The 21,584-nt window shown below is 44.4% G+C and overlaps 1 protein-coding gene across 3 annotated transcripts in view; it reads left to right on the top strand.

Annotated features, from left to right (window-relative positions):
• The first annotated feature begins 43 nt into the window (after positions 1 to 43).
• pecam1 (platelet and endothelial cell adhesion molecule 1) overlaps positions 44 to 21,584 on the top strand; it is a 43,870-nt gene continuing 22,329 nt past the window's right edge. Inside the window, exons 1-7 of one of the 3 annotated variants that reach the window (XM_031894561.1) lie at positions 44 to 277; positions 2,421 to 2,479; positions 10,023 to 10,049; positions 10,994 to 11,293; positions 16,198 to 16,503; positions 16,957 to 17,229; positions 20,119 to 20,382. In XM_031894561.1, coding sequence (XP_031750421.1) covers positions 219 to 277; positions 2,421 to 2,479; positions 10,023 to 10,049; positions 10,994 to 11,293; positions 16,198 to 16,503; positions 16,957 to 17,229; positions 20,119 to 20,382 — 1,288 coding nt within the window. In that variant the 5' untranslated portion in view covers positions 44 to 218. Of the gene's footprint in view, positions 278 to 2,420; positions 2,480 to 9,784; positions 9,937 to 10,022; positions 10,050 to 10,993; positions 11,294 to 16,197; positions 16,504 to 16,956; positions 17,230 to 20,118; positions 20,383 to 21,584 lie in introns of those variants that run through there. The other 2 variants (XM_031894559.1, XM_031894560.1) reach the window with 2 other exon arrangements.

Below are 21,584 nucleotides of genomic sequence, written 5' to 3'. Positions count from 1 at the left end.
CATTTTTTAGGGGCATTTTCTGGGTCCCTTGGGGGCCCGATGACCATAGAATAAACCACCCTAGGGGTGGTTTATTCGGGGGCTTAATTACTTCTAAGGTTCCGGAGGACGCAGGGTGATGGTGTTGCCCCTTCTAAAGATGGCCGCCACATTGATAACACTGCTCTTGGTTCCATGGTATGGCTCCAGATGCGTATTAATGATGCCGTGCCTGGAGCATGTGTAACTACGGAGGAAGTTCGGCGCAAGGGAGGCAATTTAACGTGGTGACGTCCAGGTAATGCGCCTAATACTTGGCTCGAGTTTTAGGTTGGCTAAAAGAGTTAGATATACCAATGAGGCTCTAGATAGGACTGAGCCCCACGGCCTATAACTTCTCAATCAAATAAGTCTCTGAAGGTTTTTTCTGTCCACTCTTTGATGAAAGACCTGATGACAAGGGAATGGAAAAATCAAGAGAAGGCACCTACTCACCTAAAGACATAAGCTCTTATTTCCCATCCAAGAGGAGGAGTTAAAATCTTGGGCGTCCCCTCCTAAGGTCGATGTTGCTATAGCAAGGTTCACTAAAAGAACTCTAATTCTGGTAGAAGATGAATCAGGTCTTAAAGATCCAATGGATAGGAAAGCAGAGAGCATAATGAGAAGATCTTATTCCATGGCGGCTGCCAACTCTAGCAGCCTCTAGCAGCCATTTCAGACTATTCTGGCAAGGGTCCTCGAACCAGTACCCCCCTTGGAAGTTCATCAAGCCACCTATTCAAAAGTTATTTTGGTACCAAAACCAACTGGGAAGTTCAGGACTATTATAGATCTCAGATTTGTCAATCAGTTCATCAGGAAAAAATCATTTAGCTATCAACATGATAGAGGTGACTATATGGCTCCTTTGGACTTTAAAGATGCGTACCTGCACGTTCCTATATATCTGGGTCACAGAAGGTTCCTGAGAATAGCGGTATTTTTAGAAGGGAAGTTACAACATCTCCAGTCCAGCTCCCCGAGTTTTTACCAACATAACCCTTGCAGTTGTAGCCATTTTAGACAGGAAGGCATTGCCATCATTTCATACCTCAACGATTGGCTCATATCAGTGATATCAGCTTCTTTCCTTCAGAAACACTTGCTGAGTAAGACGCTGTCCTCGCTACCTCTGATTAGGGGATTCATCAGAGCCATCTCCAAGATCCGTCCCAGGGTATGCCAACCATTTCCGACTTGGGATCTCTCCTTAGTTTTGAGGAAGTTATATGAAGGACCCTATGAACCTTTGCAAGAATGCTCGGTTAAATGTCTTTCCTTTCTTTTCCTACTAGCCATCACATCAGCCAGAAGGATTGGAGAAATCCAAGCTCTTTTAGTTAAGAAACCATATTTGACCTTTTTTCCAGATAGGGTGGTGTTGAGGCTTTTACCCACCTTTAGACCTAAGGTTAACTCTTTTGTCAATTTGAATCAGGAGATTGTTCTTCCTCTTGTTCAGAAAACTCAGGAGGATTACGGTCGTCTTCACCTTCTGGATGTGGGAAGAGCTCTCAAGATCTACCTAGACTGTACTCAGATTCTCAGAAAAACAGGAAAATCTCTTTATTATCTTCATTTGGAAGAACAGAGGTTGTAAAGCTTCTAAACCCTCCTTAGCTTGCTGGATTAAAGAGACCATCCAGATGGCTTATATTAAAGAGAATCTTACTCCTCTTTTGAAGGCCAGAGCTCATTCTACCATGAACATCCAGAAGGTGGCATAGCCAGAGTACCCACCCTTATTACCCGTTAACTCCCATGGAAGTTGCCGTGTGGGACGTAAGGGAATTAGTAAATTTATACTTACCGAAATTTACTTTGGTGTGGCCGCAGGTGATTTGGATGGCTCTGGTTAGTACTTGGAAGGGAGACCGCCTGCGTATAGCCAGTCACTTAACTCTTTGAATTTTCTCATGGCCCTTTTGGCTTTAGCTTGCCGCCTTTCCCATCTTTGATTCTTTCTCCAGACTTTTACACTTTGCCTAAGTATTTTAAAGTTTTTCAACCACTTCACCTTCTGCCTAAATGAACCGGATCTTGATTGATCTGGAAAGCTAAGCATGGCTTGCCCTGGTTAGTTCTTGGAAGGGAGACCTTTATGTAGAGCAGGTCTCTGAACTCTTTGAATTTTGTCATGGCCCTTTTGACTTTAGCTTGCCGCCTTTCTCAACTTTGATTCTTTAACTGGACTTTTACACTTTGCCAAAGTATTTTAAAGTTTTTCAACCAAATCACCTGCAGCAGCAACATTTTTTTCCCCTTCCAATTAAATTATCAGCATGATTCCTGTGTGGTCTACCTTTTAATAACACTGTGGGTTCCTGCTGGTTGCTTCTATTTATGGGTGGGAGTTCTGAAAAGTTTAACTATTTGTTTTCACTTGTTCTACATGACAGGAAGTCCAAAATATCTTTCAAGCTTCCTGCCGAAGGGACTAAAGGAAAAGTACGTTTTGGTAAGTATAAATTAACTAAATATATATCGGCACACTGACTGTTTCTCCTTTTGTGTTGAGGTTCTGCATTCCCCCAACCACCCTTGCATTATTCAGGTACAGCTAGTGAAACCATTATTCATACCTCGGCACTAATAAATAAAATCCCACTAATGGTAACTGAGACTAAATGCACAGACGCATTTCGCTATTCCAAACACGGAAATTCTTTCATGCCTGCCTTATATAGAAATATTGCTGCCCTCCCCAGTCATATCCCGTGGGGGCTCACACAAAGGCACAAGGGCTTCCCTTCAGAAAGATCAGAGTCGTCTGACTCCATGGAATTTCCTTCTCATTTATCCCCTGTGTCTATCTCTATGACAGCTAAAGGATAATATCCGTGAAGGGCCCTTTCCTTCCTGAGATCTTAGAATGTATCATGTACCACACACAGACTGGCAGCTTCTCGCTTTATTGGGCAGGGTGGGACAGGCTGGCCATTGGCTAACTATTGCTACAAAGGGAATGTTACTATTATCCGTTATCTCTATAGAACCAGTGTGTTACACAGAGGGTTCCTGAGAAATCACTTGCTCAGTCCCTGCCCAGAGGAGCCTTTGATTGGCCGCACTCACACTAGGGTCAGTTTCCTCCAATGCCAATCAAATTGCCAGTACAAAACCTGCTGCAACACAAACTCCTTAAATATACTGCCAGCATCACTCCCAAGTTCCCCAGCAGGGGTGCCCGGACATTGCTGTCGTGGGTATATCCATTTAGTGAAATGAAATCTATATAGAGCCATGGGCCGAGCATTATTCCCAGCAGCAGAGAAATGCAGTTGACGTGAATGTCAGCTCCTTGCCACAAAACTAGTGCATTTGAGCGAAAATCCACTTGTCACCCCCAGTTATGCCGACGTGGGTGGCCAAAGCGGTTACAGGCAAATACCCAGGGGCATAACCCTATAGAGGGGTAGGGGGCCCATTGGGGCACTGAATGATAGTTTCAATATATGTTTGTGAAAACTGTCCCAAAGCTTAGGGAATTCCTTCTACCCAAACATCCTAACATTCCAACGTTTTACCATTTGCCTAAGGGACATAAAGAGCAAAGGCCACCAATGGGCAGAGCCGTTATCTCAGGAATAAATTCACTGAATGAACATTGATGGGAGTGGGTAGACTGACCGTTTATGTCCAGCCACTTGTATTTAGATTAACTCGCTCTGCCCATGTACTTGTCAGACTGACAGGTGTAGAGTGGCACGTGGGTTACAGGTGGGCACAGCCTCTCCGTACTCATCGATACCACATGGTTAGGGCTTGGAAGCGGTTTGTTACCATCTTGAGCGATACAGTGAATATTCAGATGATTTAAAGGGGATATGATGATTTAAAGAAATAATTCCAAATCCTTTTGAATCACGTTAGTAGAGCAAAATAAACTTTACTTGCCCTATTTCAGTTACTGAATTTATTTTCCCTTCAGTCTTGGAATTAGTAGTCACAGCCAGCAGGCCGGCGCCATTTTGTGTGCACTATTATGAAGGCAAACTTTGTATCCCCCAAAATCTTGTGCATTTCCCATCTAGGTGATGTGTAGGAAGCGCTGAATGGAAAGTTAAAGTCATTGTTATTAAAAATCTGAGCTGTCAATCATATATTGCCTGCCCCGCCTCTATGCCGCAGGTGTAGAGGAGGGGCAGGCAATATATGATTGACAGCTCAGATTTTTAAATACATTTAGAACAGGTATAGATGATTTAAAAAAAGAATTTGGGTTTCATGTTTAATCTTCAAAGGACTTTTATTATACAGCTTTTTATGTGTGGGTGACGGGTCCCCTTTAAAAACTGTTCTTCAGATAGCTATTGAGTATCTTTTAAAACATAATTATTTCATTTTTGATTCCAATTTTCATTTACAGAAGTGTGGGACAGCAATGGGGGCAAAATGTGCTCATGCTTTCTCCAACCTTTACATGGGTTGGTGGGAGGAGACTCCTCTTACACAGATATTATGGCCAATTCGTTATAGAGAGGATCTACTGTGCGTTTGGGGAGTAAGGAAGAATTCTGTGTCTTTGTAAAGAATATGAACAATTCGATTCACTGCTAAACTCACATCTATTGAAAGTGACTTTCTGGACACTAAGGGGCACATTTACTAACCCACGAACGGATCGAAATGAGTCCGATTGCGTTTTTTTTGCGATTTTTTCATATTTTTAGCGTTTTTTTCGGCGTCTTTACGAATTTTTCGTTACCAATACGATTTTTGCGTAAAAACGCAAGTTTTTCGTAGCCATTACGAAAGTTGTGTAAAATCTGGCGATTTTTCGTAGCGTTAAAACTTGCGCAAAAAGTTGCGCTTTTTTCGTAGCGTTAAAACTTACGCGAAACTTCGCACCTTTTAAGTTTTAACGCTACAAAAAAGGCGCAACTTTTCGCGTAAGTTTTAACGCTACGAAAAAATTGCGCGATTTTACGCAACTTTCGTAATGGCTACGAAAAACTCGCGTTTTTACGCAAAAATCGTATTGGTAACGAAAAATTCGTAAAGACGCCGAAAAAATCGCAAAAAATACGAAAAAGTCGCAAAATGTTCGTTTTCAAGTCGGAACTTTTCCAATTCGGGTCGGATTCGTGGGTTAGTAAATCAGCCCCTAAGTTGTTGGCTGAGAATGGTTTTATCCAAAGCCTGTAGTGGTAAGGCACCGTTGCACGCTCAGCCGCGTCATCCTAGGAGCCAGATTGGGGCATTCCTGGGGGGCACCTCCGACCGGGGGGAACGGCTCCATGGAGATCTGATGAGATGAAGAAAAGAGATTACCATAAATAGAGCATTGGGAAGAGCCAGTAATACAGTTACTAATACTTCTAGAGATCGTTTGTCGGTACCAAAAGTTATGTGAGAAGAGCATCGGTGGAGCCCAAACATTGAATCTATGACACGGCCCAGCAGCCAATACAAAAACATCACACAGATTGTGAGAGTTTCTTCCAGTTCTGTTTGCAGATGGGGATTTATAGGAAGCGCTAAAGGCGGGCCTTTCCAATACAGCGAGAATAGCTCACTCCCTCCCTGACCAATCAGCACCTACTAGCACAAATACCGGCACAACAGGACTTGTTTAAGCGGGATAAACCCTGCTGACTATTAATAGTAGCAAACCATATAACGTTTTGGGGGCTCGCCCCTTTGTCAGACATTATCCCCTATACTTTTAGAGAAATGGCACGGAGAGATGCTTAGTTATTAGATATAACTGCTTGCATTAAAACTGCATAACCCCCAACTGTCCTGTTTTCCGCGGGACAGTCCCGGTTTTAATAGCGCTGTCCCGGATAGTTCAATGAATGTCCCGCATTTCCGTAATAGATTAAGGAAATGCAGAACATTCATTGAAGAATCCTGGACAGCGCGATGCGCTGACGTTCCTTCTTCTTCAGTGGCTCCTTTGGTGGCGGTGACAGGCCCTTTTATAAGGTTGCGCCCCGTGTGTATTGACGTCACACGTACCGAGGGGCACAACCTTATAAAAGGGCCTGTCACTGCCACGAAAGGAGCCGCATACGCAGAGGAGCCGCTGAAGAAGTAAGCACTCTGTATGGGGGGGCACTGTCTCAATTGGGGGCACTGTGTATGGGGGGTACTTTCTATGGGGGCACTGTGTATGGGGTGTACTGTCTATAGGGGCAATTGGGGGCACTTTCTATGGGGGGCACTGTGTATGGGGGGGCCCTGTCTATGGGGGCAATTGGGGAAACTGTGTATTCTCTTTTCATTTTTCAAATGTCGGGAGGTATGAATCGGGGAGCCGGCCTTGTATCACTTGTACAGGTTTAAGGCTCCCAAAGGAAATTCAGCCTCCGGTTACTGACAGATCGTATGGGATAAACTGCTCATTAACTGTAACAGTACAGCCATAATATATCTGAAATGTTCCAAACGGGACGGAGGGTGCGCGGTGCGGGCCCAGAACAACAGGAGAACAGTCACATTCCAATACTCAGTGTTCTAATAAACCCAATGAGCAACACAACATGTTCCTCAGTAGCAGCTATTGCGCAGGTCGAGGGGGGATATTCTCATTATTCTATGGAAACGAGATGTTTAACCCATTGGTAGGCACTTGCTGTTTTGAATATCATAGGGTTGATTCACTAAAGTGCGATAACGCTTATCGCATGCTTTTTTGCGTTAAAATTGAAGTAAAAAAAACCCGCGTGATTCGCTAAAGTATTGTCGCATGTGTTAAGTCGCATATCATGTGCGTTAAATAGCGCGCTGCCGCAATGCGTTAATTTTTTCGTAGTTTTATGAACGTAATGGTTACGTGCATTAAATTGTGCACTAATATAGCAAGCGGCGAAATATATCGCGTGCAGTGGGAATTAACGCATGCGCAGAAAATAATGCAAGAAAACCGCTCATCGGGACTTAAATAATGCATCTAAATTAACGCAAGTATCCTTTTAGTGAATCGTGCGTTGTCGTAAAAAATAAGAAGTGATAACATTTTTAACGCATGCTATAAATAGCGCTCATTTTAACGCATTTTAGTGAATCAGCCCTCATGTGTTTTGTCTTTTTAATAACAATTGGAATGTGTATTTCTCTATATGTGTAACTTCACACTGTGTTTTCTATGGGTAGTTGCAACTTGCACTTTGAGTCTTTGTGGAAGGGTTAACACTGCATCATATTTTGATTGTTTTTAATTAAGGGTGGGAAGGGTTGGTTCTTTATATATATATATATATATATGTATATATATAAGAGCAATGTAGGCAACTGGCACTCACGTAAAACAGGATATAGAATGCCTGGGTGCAGTATCAAGTAAATATACCCTTGCAAAAATATGAGCCGCACTCACAGGACTTAGAGTAGAAAAAAGAAAATTTATTAGAGCATATAGCTAACGTTTCGGCTGCTTCCACAGCCTTTTTTGAAAATATATATAATATGTGTGTGTGTGTGTGTATTTTTTTTTTACTCAGGTGAGTTTATTGAAGGATAAGAATTATCTTACAATTGGTTTGGCATTGGTACAAGATGGTACCTTGGCTGGCTCAGCTGAGGGTCTTTGCCTGGTTTAGCTAGCAGGGCAATTGCTGCTTCATACATTGGGGGGGGGGGGGGGAGTGTACCAGTACTAAGAGCTTGTGCATATACTTTTTGTAGCATTGGGGAGACTAGACACTAGTGTGCATTTTGTATAACTCTATGGGGGTGCCATCCGCTCCTGGGGAGGAGTCTATAGTGCCCATTATTTCCTCTGTGGTTATAGGGAGTTGTAGGAAGGCTTTGAATTCTAGACTTAGCCCCGGTAAACACAGAAGGCTTAGGACATTTTTTATAGTTTCCTGCAAGGCTGTTAGTTTGGAGGAATAGAGTTCTTCATAGAATGTTAATATATTTTTTTTACCTCCTCAGGGTCTGAGTGGGTTTGACCATTTTTGTCCTTGAGAATAGTTATTGCTGGGGGGCTACTTTGGTTTTTTACCATATACGCCAGTATTTTGTCAGCTTTTTCTCCTTGCTCAAAGGTACTAACTTTAGAGAAAAAACGTTTATGTTGGGAAACCTCCCACTGGTGTTGTGCATACTTTTCCTGGCAATGCCAAGTTCAGTCATATTAAGTTTGTCCATAAGGGAGCGGAGGTTAGTGTGGGGTTCCGCTATTATGGCAGCTGCTCTCCGTAGTCTGTCTATATCGGGATTGAGGATTGTGTGCCAATAGGCTGAGGGCATGGGGGTAGTTGGCAGTGAATTCAGCCCATGCTTTAACACACTCATCTGTGTATGGGGGTGGAATGTATACGTTTGCCAGTACAACTTTGTGTTGCTCTATGTGGCAATGGAGAAAAAGGTATGTACCTTTCGGTCTAGGCATAGGGTTACCAGTTTGAAAGGTACTTGTTTATGTATTAAGATTGTTACCCCTGAGGAGTATACTGAGTAGGAGTATGCCCACCCTACCACGAGCACTTCAGTGCCAGAGTCTTGCTACCCAGAAGATGCCTTTCTGGTAATAGGGCGATATGGATTTTGTTTTGTTTCAGGAAATCGAGTACCAACTTACGCTTAGTTGGATTATTAAGCCATCTCACATTCCATGTTGGCACATTAACCGCCATTTGTCATTTTGCTAATGGAAGAAGTCGTTCAGGGCGCTAAGGTTATGATAGAAGTTTCAGTACCGGCTTGTCACCTCTGTAGTATCGAATGCATTGAACAACAATAACATTTAACTTGCCATACTTTGCCCTGACCCTCCCTTTCCACCGCTGAGATCTGGGGTGGAACTGAACCCAAACCAACAGAAACAGAGAAATTGCTGTTTGCAGCTGAATGATCAACAGCGTTCACTACTGTGCCAATGTATGGGGGGGTGTAACCTGGCCAACCTAGGCCGAGGGGGGGGTAGAGGCTCCTACCTATGCGAGCTCCCTTCCCAGGGCCTGGGTTTATCTTTTAACCCCCACGGCCGTTGTGTGTTCGCGTAGTTTCTGGAAGTCCTGCTTGATTATAGATACGTTGAGCTTGATCTCGTCTGTTTTGGCATTTATCAGAGCTGTGCAGACTTCCTTGGTGGATTTAATCTCTGCGATCACATCAAGCAGGGTGGGTGTTTGTTTTTCTGGGCCCGGGCTGCTTCAGCAGGGCTGCTGTCTGCGTGTTGGGCGCCATCTTGGACTTTCTTGCTTTGGCGGGCAAACTTTTTCAGCTTTGTAGCAGCCTCCAAAGTCCTTTGTTGTGCCTTATTTTGCCCCATAAGGATTCTTTGGGGTAGCTCTTCCCAGGGGTACTGGTAGGCTTCCGTGGTGGCAGGTAGGTTTCAGGATATTATTACCCTATGGACGGAGCTCAGGAAAAGCACATCCTCTCACATGAAGGTGTTGGCCACGCCCCTTCATATATATATATATATATATATATATATATATATAATATATTCTGTGTTCCCCCCTGTAGCCTATGAGTAAGTGCTGGGTGGGCATGAAACGCGTTGGGCCGTGTATTTAGGGGGTTACTGTTGCTTTAATGGATTAAAATAAACCTGTATCTATTATTCACAATTCCTTAGTGGTGTTGGAGTCGGTAATCTATTTTCCCTGCTATGGGAACTGGATGTTCTTGTTCGTAGGGCTCACAATTAGCGCTCATACCAGGGGCAATAATGATACCGGCCCATTGTTTTGGATACATCTTAAGGAACGAGGCAGGAAGAGCGAGATCAGGAAAAGTGTAATTTCCACAATTTCCTGAGCAGTCGGCCTGTTACAATAGATATTAGTGGATTGTTTGTAAGTTCCATTAGGGAGCTGGGGAAATGATTCGCTAACTCCCCCCGTGCTGATAGGCACGTTAGGGGGCTTGATTTTATGTGCCCGTCTCTCCTTCTGCATCACTTCCATTCCCATGCCGACATGAGTCTGTCTCTCTTATTCCTCTTTGTAGGCTGTGAGTATCCATTACCCTGTTATTCGCTAATTGCCCCCTTCTCCCTAAATGCCTTAAATATCACTCATTTTTCCTCTTGTTTGCAGGGAGGATATTGTTTGCGCACAGCTATGGTGAGTAGCACATTGTGTTCTGTCTGCTAGCAGCGTGCCTTATTGTGTGGGGCAACTAACTAGTAGCTCATCTACCTGTCACTCATACTATGGAACGTCCCGGCACAGAGATACCCACTCACCCTGGGGCATTAGGGGATAACGATCCCACTCCCGGCACAGAGATACCCACTCACCCCGGGGCATTAGGGGATAACGATCCCACTCCCGGCACAGAGGTACCCACTCACCCCGGGGCATTAGGGGATAACAATCCCACTCCCGGCACAGAGGTACCCACTCACCCTGTGTTAGCTAAGGTTCCTATCCCATTCCCATCAGTCCCTGCCCCAGTGAGCTTACAATCTAAGGTCCCTATCCCATTCCCATCAGTCCCTGCCCCAGTGAGCTTACAATCTAAGGTCCCTATCGCATTCCCATCAGTCCCTGCCCCAGTGAGCTTACAATCTAAGGTCCCTATCCCATTCCCATCAGTCCCTGCCCCAGTGAGCTTACAATCTAAGGTCCCTATCCCATTCCCATCAGTACCTGCCCCAGTGAACTTACAATCTAAGGTCCCTATCCCATTCCCATCAGTCCCTGCCCCAGTGAGCTTACAATCTAAGGTCCCTATCCCATTCCCATCAGTCCCTGCCCCAGTGAGCTTACAATCTAAGGTCCCTATCCCATTCCCATCAGTCCCTGCCCCAGTGAGCTTACAATCTAAGGTCTCTATCCCATTCCCATCAGTCCCTGCCCCAGTGAGCTTACAATCTAAGGTCCATATCCCATTCCCATCAGTCCCTGCCCCAGTGAGCTTACAATCTAAGGTCCCTATCACATCCTATTACATCGGGGTCTGTGCAGCCATGTGTGGCGTCTCTGTAGCTATATGTACTAACTAGTAACCTCAGTGCAGTGTAATATGAATTTCTTCTCATTATTAATCTTTCCTCCATATTAAGTCTTCTCAATTGATAAAGTCCAGCTACGGGCAAGTCCATCTGTCACCTTGAGAAATGGGGACAACCTGAGTCTGACGTGTTTTGTGCAATTCATCAAGGGCGAGACGGAATCCTTTGAGCTGACGACGCAGTTTGCCTTTTTCAAGAATTTCAAACAGATCTATAATGTGAGCTCTAACAGCCCCAATGCCACTTACAGGCTGAGCCCAGCGAGGGTGTCCAGCTCCGGGCAGTATCAGTGTAAGGTGCATGTGGGGCAAATGATGAAGCAAAGCGGGATAGTGACCATCACAGTTACAGGTACGTTGTGTCTAATGGTTAATGTATATGATTTTCTGTTTGTATGGAGCCCCTGTCTATTGGTTGGGCTCGGGCCGCTCTCCTTACTCTGCAGGTCCCATAGGCACAGCCATTTGGGGCTTTTTGTCTCATTTTGGTTGCTTTTCTCTGTTCATTTGCTGGGAATTCCTCATAACTATAACTGTAAATGTGGGTTATTCCCATTCAACTGAGCCCCGGGTTATGTCTGGGGTGGGGCGCTTACCCTCCATTCATGTACATAGTTACATAGTTACATAGGGTTGAAAAAAGACCAGTGTCCATCAAGTTCAACCCATCCAAGTAAACCCAGCACACTTAACCCACACCTACCAATCTATACACTCACATACATACACTATATATACAACCACTAGTACTAACTGTAGATATTAGTATCACAATAGCCTTGGATATTCTGATTGATCAAGAACTCATCCAGGCCCCTCTTATAGGCATTAACAGAATCTGCCATTACCCCATCACTAGGAAGGGCATTCCATAACCTCACTGCCCTCACCGTGAAAAACCACCTACGCTGCTTCAAATGGAAGCTCCTTTCCTCTAATCTAAAGGGGGGGCCTCTGGTGCGCTGATTGTTTTTATGGGAAAAAAGAACATCCCCCATCTGCCTATAATCCCCCCTAATGTACTTGTACAGAGTAATCATGTCCCCTCGCAAGCGCCTCTTTTCCAGAGAAAACAACCCCAACCCTGACAGTCTCACCTCATAGTTTAACTCTTCCATCCCCTTAACCAGTTTAGTTGCACGTCTCTGCACTCTCTCCAGCTCATTAATATCCTTCTTAAGGGCTGGAGCCCAAAACTGCACTGCATACTCAAGGTGAGGCCTTACCAGGGGCCTATAAAGGGGCAAAATTATGTTCTCATCCCTTGAGTCAATGCCCTTTTTTATACAAGACAGCACTTTATTTGCTTTAGTAGCCACAGAATGACACTGCCTGGAATTAGACAACTTGTTATCAACAAAAACCCCCAGATCCTTCTCCATTAAGGATCCCCCCAACTCACTCCCATTCAGTAGATAGTTTGCGTTTATATTATTTCTACCAAAGTGCATAACTTTGCACTTATCAACATTGAACCTCATTTTCCAGTTTGCTGCCCAGTTTCCCAGTCAAATCGCTCTGCAAAGCGGCACATCCTGCATGGAACTTATAGTTTTGCACAATTTAGTGTCATCAGCAAAAATAGAAACAGTACTGTCTATGCCCCCCCCCCAGGGCATTAATAAACAAGTTAAACAGCAAAGGCCCAAGGACTGACCCCTGCGGTACCCACTAACCACACTGGTCCAAGGACTGACCCCTGCGGTACTCCACTAACCACACTGGTCCAATTAGAAAATGTTCCATTTACAACCACTCTGTGTACTCTATCCTTCAGCCAGTTCTCTATCCAATTACAAATATTATGTTCTAGGCCAATATTCCTTAATTTGATCATTAACCTTCTGTGAGGTACTGTATCAAACGCTTTAGCAAAGTCCAAGTAGATGACATCAACTGCCATTCCAGCATCAAGGTTCCTGCTCACCTCCTCATAAAAGGCGACTAAATTAGTCTGGCAAGATCTGTTACGCATAAAACCATGCTGGCACAAACTAATAGTATTGTGAACTGCAATGTATTCAACTATCCTATCCCTTATTACCCCTTCCAAAAGTTTTCCTACTACTGATGTCAGACTAACAGGCCTATAGTTTTCAGGCTGAGAACGGGATCCCTTTTTAAATAACGGCACCACATTAGCAATCCGCCAGTCTCTTGGCACCATGCCAGACCTCAATGAATCCTGAAAAATTAAGGGAAGAGGTTTGGCAATCACAGCGCTCAGCTCATTTAATACCCTGGGATGAATCCCATCCGGCCCTGGACCTTTGTTTCCCTTTACATGTTCAAGTCTCTTTTGAATTTCCTCCTGAGTGACCCACGCGCCAGTAGCTAAATTACTAGCACTGGGCATATTACAAGGGAAGCCTTCATTATCTGGCTCCTCAGATGTATAGACAGATGAAAAATAAGAGTTCAAAATTTCAGCTTTTTCCCCGTTCTCATCAACCAACGTACCCCCCCGTGATAATAAAGTTCCCACCCCTTCTTGCTTCATTTTTTTTACTATTCACATAATTAAAAAATAATTTAGGATTCTTTTTACTCCTAGCTGCAATATCCCTTTCCATTTCTATTTTAGCTTGCTTGATAGCTTTTTTGCATGCTTTATTTGCCCCCCTGTACCTGATGAAAGCCCCAGCTGCCCCAGCTAACTTGAATGCCCTAAAAGCATGTTTTTTCTTACCAACCTCGACCCTAACACATGTAATGGGATATCAGTAAGAGACTGGGTACCCCTGGAACTATAGCGGGGTGACTGTTACCCCAATGTTTCCATATATCTGTAACCTTGTTATGGGCTAAGGGGGCCCAGCCTGAAGGCCAGTTAGGGGGGGATTTGGGGTGAGTGCTTATTTGTGCCCTGGGTACCCCTGGAACTATAGCGGGGTGACTGTTACCCCAATGTTTCTATATATCTGTAACCTTGTTATGGGCTAAGGGGGCCCAGCCTGAAGGCCAGTTAGGGGGGGATTTGGGGTGAGTGCTTATTTGTGCCCTGGGTACCCCTGGAACTATAGCGGGGTGACTGTTACCCCAATGTTTCCATATATCTGTAACCTTGTTATGGGCTAAGGGGGCCCAGCCTGAAGGCCAGTTAGGGGGGATTTGGGGTGAGTGCTTATTTGTGCCCTGGGTACCCCTGGAACTATAGCGGGGTGCCTGTTACCCCAATGTTTCTATATATCTGTAACCTTGTTATGGGCTAAGGGGGCCCAGCCTGAAGGCCAGTTAGGGGGGATTTGGGGTGAGTGCTTATTTGTGCCCTGGGTACCCCTGGAACTATAGCGGGGTGACTGTTACCCCAATGTTTCTATATATCTGTAACCTTGTTATGGGCTAAGGGGGCCCAGCCTGAAGGCCAGTTAGGGGGGGATTTGGGGTGAGGGCTTATTTGTGCCCTGGGTACCCCTGGAACTATAGCGGGGTGACTGTTACCCCAATGTTTCTATATATCTGTAACCTTGTTATGGGCTAAGGGGGCCCAGCCTGAAGGCCAGTTAGGGGGGATTTGGGGGCTTATATGTGCCCTGGGTACCCCTGGATCCAAAATTGTTGAAAGTTTTCTACAAAATACCACAGTATCCTTTGAAGGGAAACTGATATTTCTATATAAATGAAATACTTTGAGTTGACATCCCTACAAGCCTGGTGTGGGCTAACTGTTGGCAGTGCCCCAGTCTCTCCCATATATTCTATGTGGGACAGTCATGGAGAACCTGTTTTGTTTTGTTTTTATTTATTTTTATGCATAACAATCGGGTTCCACATATGCAAAAATATCTTTTACAAAGATCAAAACATATTAAGCATAGATATTTGGTGCTCTTAAGATTTAAAATCGTTACATTGGTGAACTTATTCAGGGTGTGCATGGATGGTAGGTAATTGGCTATTTCACGCTTAGGTGAGACAAGTTACTGAAAATAAGATATAGTGGGGGGTCCGATTGGTAAATAAATCAAACAAACAAAATATAAAGTGAAGCTTCAGATAAAATCAACATGAACTATATACATTTCAGTTCACCAGTTCCGGGGAGGGTTATTTGGGGTACCTGGTTCCGTTGTGTTATGGATCCTGGGAGGCAGCGATGATTCATCTTGGAGCCGTTATGGCGTATAGTAGAGCATTAGTGCCTCTGAGGCTCTCTTGGTCATACCACGTGGTGTTCTTGAATGTGTCAACTGTCAGTTGTCTGATGTCTGGGGGAAGGTTCAGGATGTAGGTTGTCCATGTGTCAAAAAATCTGTGAGTGTAAGTTGTTTTGTTGGTTGATGCTTCAAGCCAATCCATGTGAAAAAGAAAGTGTAATTTGTTTTTAACCAGATTTGTGGATGGTGGTGTGACTGATGTGGTGTTTCTAGTTGCTGCAGCCAATTTTCCTGCTAATGCTTTGTCGGGTTTAGTGATTTGTTGCCCCCATTTTGTTTTGCTAAAGAAGTCTGGTGTGATTTTTTTTTTTGTCAGTTGGTGCCAATAGTCATACATCTGCATCCATAGGGGTTGGATAATTGGGCATTGCCAGATGCAGTGGAATAATGAACCTTTTTTGCATCTGAGGCATTTGGGGTTGTCCCATTTTGAATCTCCGTGATGGAGTGAGGTAAGATTGGTGTAACAGCTGTAGGGTCATAATCTGATATTGGCTGGAGGGAATTAGTCTCATTGCATGTAAATGGAGTTTTAGTATATGCTGTTCGTCTGTGTTCGGGATGATATCTGTCTAGTTCCTTAGGGATATATTTTTGTATGTGTCGTTTGGGTTTGGTCTAATGAGTCTATGGATGGATGCTGTAGAGTGATGAGTATTGGCTCCTTTCCATATATGATTCACAGGACTGGAGGGATCTTGTTCTGTTAGTTGTCTCAAAACCTCTCTCGCATAGTGTGTGGCTTGCAAAAAGTGCAAGTGTTGAGTTCGGAGAAAAGGAAATTTGGTGGTTGCTTCTGTAAATGTCATAATAGAGAGTTTTCTGTTAAGTATATCTCTAATGCAGTGAAGTCCTTCTTGTTTCCATTTTGCGAAGATGTTGGTCATTAGGCCGCTAGGGAAGTTTGTGTTTCCTGTCCAAGGTAGGTATAGGGAGAGGTTTTGAGTGGTTTTATATTTGTGCCTAATTGTGCGCCAAGCTTTATAGGTATAAATGAATAGTATTTTTTTGGTTGGTTGTTAATTCGTTGGTGGTAAATGAAGGATAGAGAACCTGTTGTGCCCCCTGTGAAACTGCCTTCTCTCTTTCTGAATGACAGGCCTGTCAAAACCCAAACTGAGTGTTTCTACCAATTCCACAAAAGAAGGCCAAACCATAATTGTGAAATGTGAGGCGCCGGAGGAGGAGCCGCCCTTCCGCTTCACCTTCTACAAAATGAAGAATAATGGAAATAAAGACATGGAGGTGCTCGGCCCAATACCTACTTCAGAAAATCCAGCCTCTATGGAAGTCTCTATGGCGGAGGGTGATCGCATAGTGAGGTTCCTTTGTGATGTTGCACTCACTAGCCTTCCCAATTCAAATGTCTCTGATCTCAGTGACTGGATGTTGGTAACTGTGGAACGTAAGTGCTTATGTGGGTCATTTCACTGTGCTTTTCAGGGTGTGAGCCCCAAACTGCTGTGGGGCCCTACTAAGTGCCACGTGGGGTTAAACAGGCCTGAGTATGCACTCACATAGATGAGTATTAGGGTGTCTCTTTGCCCTCTACATATTTGCTCACATAAATGGCTGAAATCCCAATGTTCAGAGCTGCTGAACAAAACACTGTCATTGGTCGTGGGTGAGACCTCCCCCTGAATCCTGTGTCCAGGTTTTGGGGGCTCAGTCTGCACAAAGCCAAATAAGGGGCAACTCAGATATTATTTGCCGGTGTAAATAGGAGAATAAATATCAGGGAACCTGTGAGAAGGGAGAGGTTAGCTGGCAGCCAACGTGCTGTTATTTCTCCGCTAAACAAGATGATTATTATAACAGGATTATTGTGGACTAACCGCCTTATGAATCTTTACTACAGAACAATTTTCAACCCCGAGGATTGAAGTTTCGCCGTCGCTCAATTTTACCGAAGGGAAAGAAATGTCGGTTAAGTGCTCGATCCAGACCTCCTCCTCTGTTTCTGGAAAGGTGCAGCTCTTTATTCAGAATGGCACACACATTCTAACTAGCTCCAAAACAGACACAGTATGGTATGCCCAGCGTGCTACAGAGAGCCATAGTGGCCAATACATCTGCAAGGCAGAATATGAGCAGACATCAAAGTCCAACAGCACCAACGTGACTGTGACCGGTGAGTGTGGCACTAAGTGCAGCAAACTGCTACTCTCTCTGCTCTACTATCCGCTAGTGCAGCAAACTGCTACTCTCTCTGCTCTACTATCCGCTAGTGCAGCAAACTGCTACTCTCTCTGTTCTACTATCCGCTAGTGCAGCAAACTGCTACTCTCTCTGTTCTACTATCCGCTAGTGCAGCAAACTGCTACTCTCTCTGCTCTACTATCCGCTAGTGCAGCAAACTGCTACTCTCTCTGTTCTACTATCCGCTAGTGCAGCAAACTGCTACTCTCTCTGTTCTACTATCCGCTAGTGCAGCAAACTGCTACTCTCTCTGTTCTGCTATCCGCTAGTGCAGCAAACTGCTACTCTCTCTGCTCTACTATCCGCTAGTGCAGCAAACTGCTACTCTCTCTGCTCTACTATCCGCTAGTGCAGCAAATTGCTACTCTCTCTGTTCTACTATCCGCTAGTGCAGCAAACTGCTACTCTCTCTGTTCTGCTATCCGCTAGTGCAGCAAACTGCTACTCTCTCTGTTCTGCTATCCGCTAGTGCAGCAAACTGCTACTCTCTCTGTTCTGCTATCCGCTAGTGCAGCAAACTGCTACTCTCTCTGCTCTGCTATCCGCTAGTGCAGCAAACTGCTACTCTCTCTGCTCTACTATCCGCTAGTGCAGCAAACTGCTACTCTCTCTGCTCTACTATCCGCTAGTGCAGCAAACTGCTACTCTCTCTGCTCTACTATCCGCTAGTGCAGCAAACTGCTACTCTCTCTGCTCTACTATCCGCTAGTGCAGCAAACTGCTACTCTCTCTGCTCTACTATCCGCTAGTGCAGCAAACTGCTACTCTCTCTGTTCTACTATCCGCTAGTGCAGCAAACTGCTACTCTCTCTGCTCTACTATCCGCTAGTGCAGCAAACTGCTACTCTCTCTGCTCTACTATCCGCTAGTGCAGCAAACTGCTACTCTCTCTGCTCTACTATCCGCTAGTGCAGCAAACTGCTACTCTCTCTGCTCTACTATCCGCTAGTGCAGCAAACTGCTACTCTCTCTGTTCTACTATCCGCTAGTGCAGCAAACTGCTACTCTCTCTGCTCTACTATCCGCTAGTGCAGCAAACTGCTACTCTCTCTGCTCTACTATCCGCTAGTGCAGCAAACTGCTACTCTCTCTGCTCTACTATCCGCTAGTGCAGCAAACTGCTACTCTCTCTGCTCTACTATCCGCTAGTGCAGCAAACTGCTACTCTCTCTGTTCTACTATCCGCTTCTTACTCAGTGGGGTTCATTTTCCAAGCTTTCTATTGGTGCAAAAGGCTAAACCATGCCTAGCATCCCTATGGAAATTTGGCATGAAACACATTTTAATTGTTATCATTACACTGCTGTGGGTGTAACACAGGCATTTCAATTACCCAAAGTAGCCGGGTACATAACTTCTGCCTTCTGGTACCTATTAAGTCCACAACAAATAATAGACAGAGAAAGAGACCATCTAATAGTTATGTCTTACTGATAGGTCCTGAATATAAATATAAATAATCAACAAATTTGGTATAGTTTGATTTGCTTTTTGAATTTTTTGTTAATAATTTGAGCCAATAAATGGTTGTTTTACTGCCAAATGTGTTGATTATTTGTATACAGTTGTGCCCTTGTGTAGATATATTGTACAGGATGGCACACAAAGAGAATCTTGTCTCTCCTACCCCAGTGATTTGCACTCGGCCTCAGATTTATAGCAGGTCACAAGCTGGATTTGTAGTTCCAAGCCAGACAGGGGCCTCTGCAGTACAGCAACTACAAGCGCTGTGTGGGGCAGACAGTGGCAAATTGTGGCCATATTTGTACTTTGCAACTTCTCCTAAACATCCCCTAATGTATTCCTAGTGCCCTAGAGCAGTTTGGGGCTTATGGTTGAGAGTAATTATCGGTAATAACCGTGGGTTTATCCCAACTGTTCCTTAAGCAACACATGGAAACATAAGGGAGAACCCGTACCTACAGTAGTAATAACCCGTGCCTAGTAATAACCCGTGCCTGGTAATAACCCGTGCCTAGTAATAACCCATACCTACAGTAGTAATAACCCGTGCCTAGTAATAACCCATACCTACAGTAGTAATAACCCGTGCCTAGTAATAAACCATACCTAAAGTAGTAATAACCCGTGCCTAGTAATAACCCATACCTACAGTAGTAATAACCCGTGCCTGGTAATAACCCGTGCCTAGTAATAACCCATACCTACAGTAGTAATAACCCGTGCCTAGTAATAACCCATACCTACAGTAGTAATAACCCGTGCCTGGTAATAACCCGTGCCTAGTAATAACCCATACCTACAGTAGTAATAACCCGTGCCTAGTAATAACCCATACCTACAGTAGTAATAACCCGTGCCTAGTAATAACCCATACCTACAGTAGTAATAACCCATACCTACAGTAGTAATAACCCGTGCCTAGTAATAACCCATACCTACAGTAGTAATAACCCGTGCCTAGTAATAACCCATACCTACAGTAGTAATAACCCGTGCCTAGTAATAACCCATACCTACAGTAGTAATAACCCGTGCCTAGTAATAACCCATACCTACAGTAGTAATAACCCATGCCTAGTAATAACCCGTGCCTAGTAATAACCCATACCTACAGTAGTAATAACCCATGCCTAGTAATAACCTGTGCCTAGTAATAACCCATACCTACAGTAGTAATAACCTATGCCTAGTAATAACCCATACCTACAGTAGTAATAACCTATGCCTAGTAATAACCCATACCTACAGTAGTAATAACCTATGCCTAGTAATAAACCATACCTACAGTAGAAATAACCTATGCCTAGTAATAACCCATACCTACAGTAGAAATAACCATACATTATACTGTTTGCAGAGCTCTTTAAATCGCCGAGCCTCTATTCTAATATTCGGAACTCCACTATGGATGAAGATGCGCGCTTGTCTCTGTCTTGCTCTGTTCAAGGGATCTCACCCTCCTCAGCCCATAACTTCTCCCTGCTAAAGGACGGGCAAATCCGCAGCAATTCGGAGAAACTCGAAATATATGCAAAGACATCTGACAGCGGCACCTATAGGTGCATGGTCACTATATCCAACATCACTAAAACCAGTGGTGACCTGCCCATCCGTGTGTATGGTGAGTACTAAACTGCATGGTAACAATATGAATGGTGGAGGGGGGGGGGTAACTAATTCTCAGTGAGTCACCAATGGAGTCCGCAGACGGCTTCTTTAGCCACTGGGTTATTCATTGGCTCCTAAACAGTCCCAGGCATTTATCTGTGCAGGGATTGCAGGCATTATAAATCTGCCCTATACAGTTCTGTAAGCACAAATACTATCCCTACCATCCCTGCGCCAAGAGACAATATGGCCGATTCACTAAAGGTCGATAAAACGAGCGCTATTTATAGCATGGGTTAGATATTATCACTTCTTATTTTTTGCGAGTTAATTATCGATTCACTAAAAGAACATTTGTCAGAATTAAGAAGCGATGTTCTTGTCGTTATTTATCTGGTGATGAGCCATTTTAAGTGATATATTTCGCCACACACGATATTACGCACGTAGCAGTTACTTTCTGAAAACCACTGTTCTGAAAATGCCCATTTCCCTGAGAACTGGATGCATCACTCTGGGGCCGACACAACAAAATCCCACTGCAAACTCCATCTTGTCACCACAGCCAATCACCAGCTGCAATTTTGTTCAGTAACGCCCACTCCTGGGAGGAGTTAAGTTTCACAGTAATTAGCACCACATTTTATGCTTTTAACACTTCATATGCGTTTGTGAATCATGCGTTAGTATTATTTCTATTCGCTAATTACCACAATGCCATGTAAATCAGTGTTTTTCAACCTTTTTTGGGCAAAGGCACACTTGTTTCATGAAAAAAATCACGAGGCACACCACCATTAGAAAATGTTAAAAAATTTAACTCTGTGCCCAGCAGCAGTGCCCCCCTAGTACATTGGTGCCAAGAGCAGTGCCCCCCTAGTACATTGGTGCCCAGCAGCAGTGCCCCCCTAGTACATTGGTGCCAAAAGCAGTGCCCCCCTAGTACATTGGTGCCCAGCAGCAGTGCCCCCCTAGTACATTGGTGCCAAGAGCAGTGCCCCCCTAGTACATTGGTGCCCAGCAGCAGTGCCCCCCTAGTACATTGGTGCCAAGAGCAGTGCCCCCCTAGTACATTGGTGCCCAGCAGCAGTGCCCCCCTAGTACATTGGTGCCAAGAGCAGTGCCCCCCTAGTACATTGGTGCCCAGCAGCAGTGCCCCCCTAGTACATTGGTGCCAAGAGCAGTGCCCCCCTAGTACATTGGTGCCCAGCAGCA

The sequence above is a fragment of the Xenopus tropicalis genome, chromosome 10, assembly GCF_000004195.4.
Source record: "Xenopus tropicalis strain Nigerian chromosome 10, UCB_Xtro_10.0, whole genome shotgun sequence".
NCBI classification, from domain to species: Eukaryota; Metazoa; Chordata; class Amphibia; order Anura; family Pipidae; genus Xenopus; species Xenopus tropicalis.
Note: the sequence above shows the minus strand (reverse complement) of the source record. Positions and strands in the feature narration are given on the sequence as shown.